At 40.1% G+C, this 3,426-nt stretch overlaps 1 protein-coding gene across 1 annotated transcript in view; it reads right to left on the bottom strand.

Moving 5' to 3' along the window:
• Window positions 1-3,426, bottom strand: part of LOC111645618 (gamma-aminobutyric acid type B receptor subunit 1-like) — a 72,841-nt gene that overhangs the window by 57,790 nt on the left and 11,625 nt on the right. Inside the window, exon 2 of the mRNA XM_023394874.2 lies at window positions 1,898-2,032. Coding sequence (XP_023250642.1) covers window positions 1,898-2,032 — 135 coding nt within the window. The remainder of the gene's footprint in view (window positions 1-1,897; window positions 2,033-3,426) is intronic.

Genomic DNA, 3,426 nt, shown 5'->3' with positions numbered 1-3,426 from the left:
GAATCCAGTAAAAAACCTTTTGGATGTGGTAGAACAGGAGATTGGCAGCTTGAATGTACAGCTGACAGACAGCTGACAGACAGCTGACAGACAGCTGACAGACAGACAGACAACGCCTCGTCTGATCAGCATAAATGATGTGGACATGGAGCAGAGTCTCAGAGGAAAGTTTCAACATCTGGTGGAGCCATGACATAAAGAACTGAGGAACTACCCAGTGTTAGTGTGCTGTTCCTAATAAAGTGCTCACTGAGGTAAAAGCTAATGTTAGAAAGGAATAGCTAACTAGGTACCTTACAAAAAAGAAAAATCTTCTAAATAGTCATTAAGGTTACATGGATGTCAGATCTCTGGGCCATCCGCCCGAGGTCTCCAGCCCCGTCTCAGCTGAGGTCTCACCTGAGGTCTCACCTGAGGTCTCACCATCCTGTGAGCCTTTGTTCTCTGAACTGGATCTGGCTCCTTTCGCCTGTGTTCATGTCACAACATTTGGTGACACTGACATTAAAGTGGACTGTCAGTAAATGAGGATGGAGGAGAGAGGCTGAGTTATGTTTGTGATAACCACGGGCGTAAGTTTTCATATGTCTCTCTGCCTCTGTTGTCTGAACCGCAGCACATATAACGTCATGTTGTCCATGGCAACAGGTTTCGTACTTTGTAGATATCATGCCTCCATAAGAGAGACGTCAGGAGTAGGGATGGGCACTTGGAGAAATTTCCTCGATCAAATTAACAATCAATTATCGATTCATTAATTTTCTATATTAAAAAATGCCTATGGAAGAAAATACTAAAGAAAGCGTCTTTTTCCTCAATGAAATCTTTATTCCAAGAAGAAATTATAGTCCTAACAACAATCCTCTTAAACACGGCAGTTAAAGTGTAATTGTTTAACTATTAAACAAAAGAAAAAAGATATGAGGCGCTCCTAATGACGGCGGAGCCCGAGGCTCTGAGCCAAAGAAAGTCAAAGCCACGACATTGCAATGTTTACAATGAGCTTCGTTATTTTTCGGCTCGAAGTGTTCCCACATCAAACCTCGCCTCGCTGTCTTCATAAAGCTGAGTGTTCATTGTTCTCTGTTGAAAATCTAAATTGCGCCCCGGCTGGTTGCTCCCACGTAGTGAAATTCATTGCATTGCTTCAAGACACACTACACAACACAACCTCATTGATACACACATTAGATCAATCAGATTGCATGTGATCCACAAAATTCTTAACGATCAATTATCGATCATCGATTAATCATTCCCACCCCAAGTCACGAGCTTTTTCACCACCCAGAGTGTCAGGTAATAAAGTAACCAGCCAGCAGCCCGGCGAACATCTCCAGCCTTTCATCATAAAGTTGTTCAAACTGATGCATCACAGCATTTTACTGTTGCAGCAGGTGGAGCTGGAGCTGCAACGCTGGTAGGACTAGTGAATATAATGATGTTGACGTGATCATTTAAAAAGAAGCAGAGTTTTTGAATAAGGCTTTTGAACACTGGCCCTTGTTCCTGTGTGACAGGGCCGCCTCTCGGAGGAGCAGTAATCCTGCAGTATCACCACTGTGTTTAACGCTTGCTCCTCTAACGTGACTGTGACATCTCACTGTGACAGTTCACCGTCTCCGGGTGTAGATTGTTGACTGTATATCTCTGGTGTGAAGCATGTCTTCCTGTGTTTTCACCCAGCAGCACCCACAGATGGGTGCAGCAGTGTTTCAGTATCTGGAGCTCTTCTTTGTCTTGTCGTGGTGACTATCACTGCTCATGCTTCCCACTGCTTCTTCTGTTGTGTTTTATTCTTTCTCTAATGTAAATACATCCCTTCATGTTGCTGTCACGTCACTGCAGGTTAGGTGAAATGCGACAGACCCACAAACAGAAAGCAGACGGTTCTTACCACGATGAGGTTCCACATACGAGCAGCCTCGGCCACCAGCGTGGACACGGAGCTGCAGCCCGGCATCAGCACGATCTTAATGGGCTCTGTGTACAGCAGGTCGTACAGCAGCTTGGTGGCCTCACCTGGATCACACTGTGGACACAGAGAGCAGGACTGTCAGAAACACACTCTGCCCCACATCCCTGCAGAGGTAATGCAGAGCGTGACCTGACAACATGGGTCAAATAAGAAGGACCCATGGTCCAAAGGGATGTGACTATTCAGGGTCTCACAATAAAAAGACATTTTAAATGACACTTGGAATAGGTTTAATCAACAACAGAGAGCACATTAACTGTGGAGGTTTTTTTATTAATCTAATTAATCTAATTGGGAATAAAACTAATAATCGGACTTACCTACCTTACAAACAAACCGGGTTCATGTGAACAGATCTATTAGAATCACTACGTAGCTCAGATGTCACACAGAAATGTAACACACCTATCAGGGGATATATTATCATCACATATAGTTTATACATCCTGTGCATATATGAAGATATAAGTTTATAACATACATGAAATACCCATTGTAAAATTTGTATATGGACATATATAAATAAATATCTATATGATGAACTTTTATACGTTACTTTTATACTTTTATATGTTACAACGTTATACGTTACCATTTATATATATCTATATGTATATATAAGTGGTTGTAACGTATATAAGTATATATATATTATAAAAGGATTCATATATGATTTCTACATACATAATTTGTATATATATACATATTTGTATATCATTTGTATGTATAATTTGTTCATATATATAAAAAATTACATATGAAACCAATTAGAAATTGGAACAATTTCATATACTGATATCTCTGTCTAGCACATACAAATATGTATTTATGGTTAGATGGTAGACAGATGTTATATACATCCATCCCAAAGCCTGTCAGTATATGTAGATATAAAAGATAGACATATACTGTATGTTTAGAATTAATATGAAATACATATACAAGCATATAGAAATTTACATATAACATATAAAACATAAAAGTTCATTTTGATATTTTTAATATATGAACATGTGGAAATTGTACTTCACCTATCCAGGATGTATATAAATGTGATAATAATATATCCCCTCATAGGTGACGTACAGTATATATAACACATGGCAGCATCACTCTTGGTATAAGGACATACATATGTCATATATTATGTTTGTGTGGGAAGTAGAGTTTTTTGTGTGATTACAGCATCTTTTGAATTACTGTGAGAGCGTAAGTTGTTGTTTGCAGGAAGATGACACACCACAGGTGGAAATTGGTGCAGCCTGTGTGTTAGTATAAATGGTGTGTATTGCTGCGTGTCCCTTTGGTCGGGTGTCTGAAGGACCTGCAGACGCCCTGGTAGGGGTTTACAATAAATCAGTCTACTGCTGGGGTATGTTCCTTGTACTCTAAAGCACACATGCTCCATATGACCACACAGAGAGCCAAGGCAGCTGAACAGGGGTGGG

Source organism: Seriola lalandi, unplaced genomic scaffold (assembly GCF_002814215.2).
Source record: "Seriola lalandi dorsalis isolate HSWRI2012SDOR001 ecotype SW California unplaced genomic scaffold, Sedor1 jcf7180002054954, whole genome shotgun sequence".
Classification (NCBI taxonomy): domain Eukaryota; kingdom Metazoa; phylum Chordata; class Actinopteri; order Carangiformes; family Carangidae; genus Seriola; species Seriola lalandi.
This window is presented reverse-complemented; position numbering and strand designations above follow the sequence as displayed.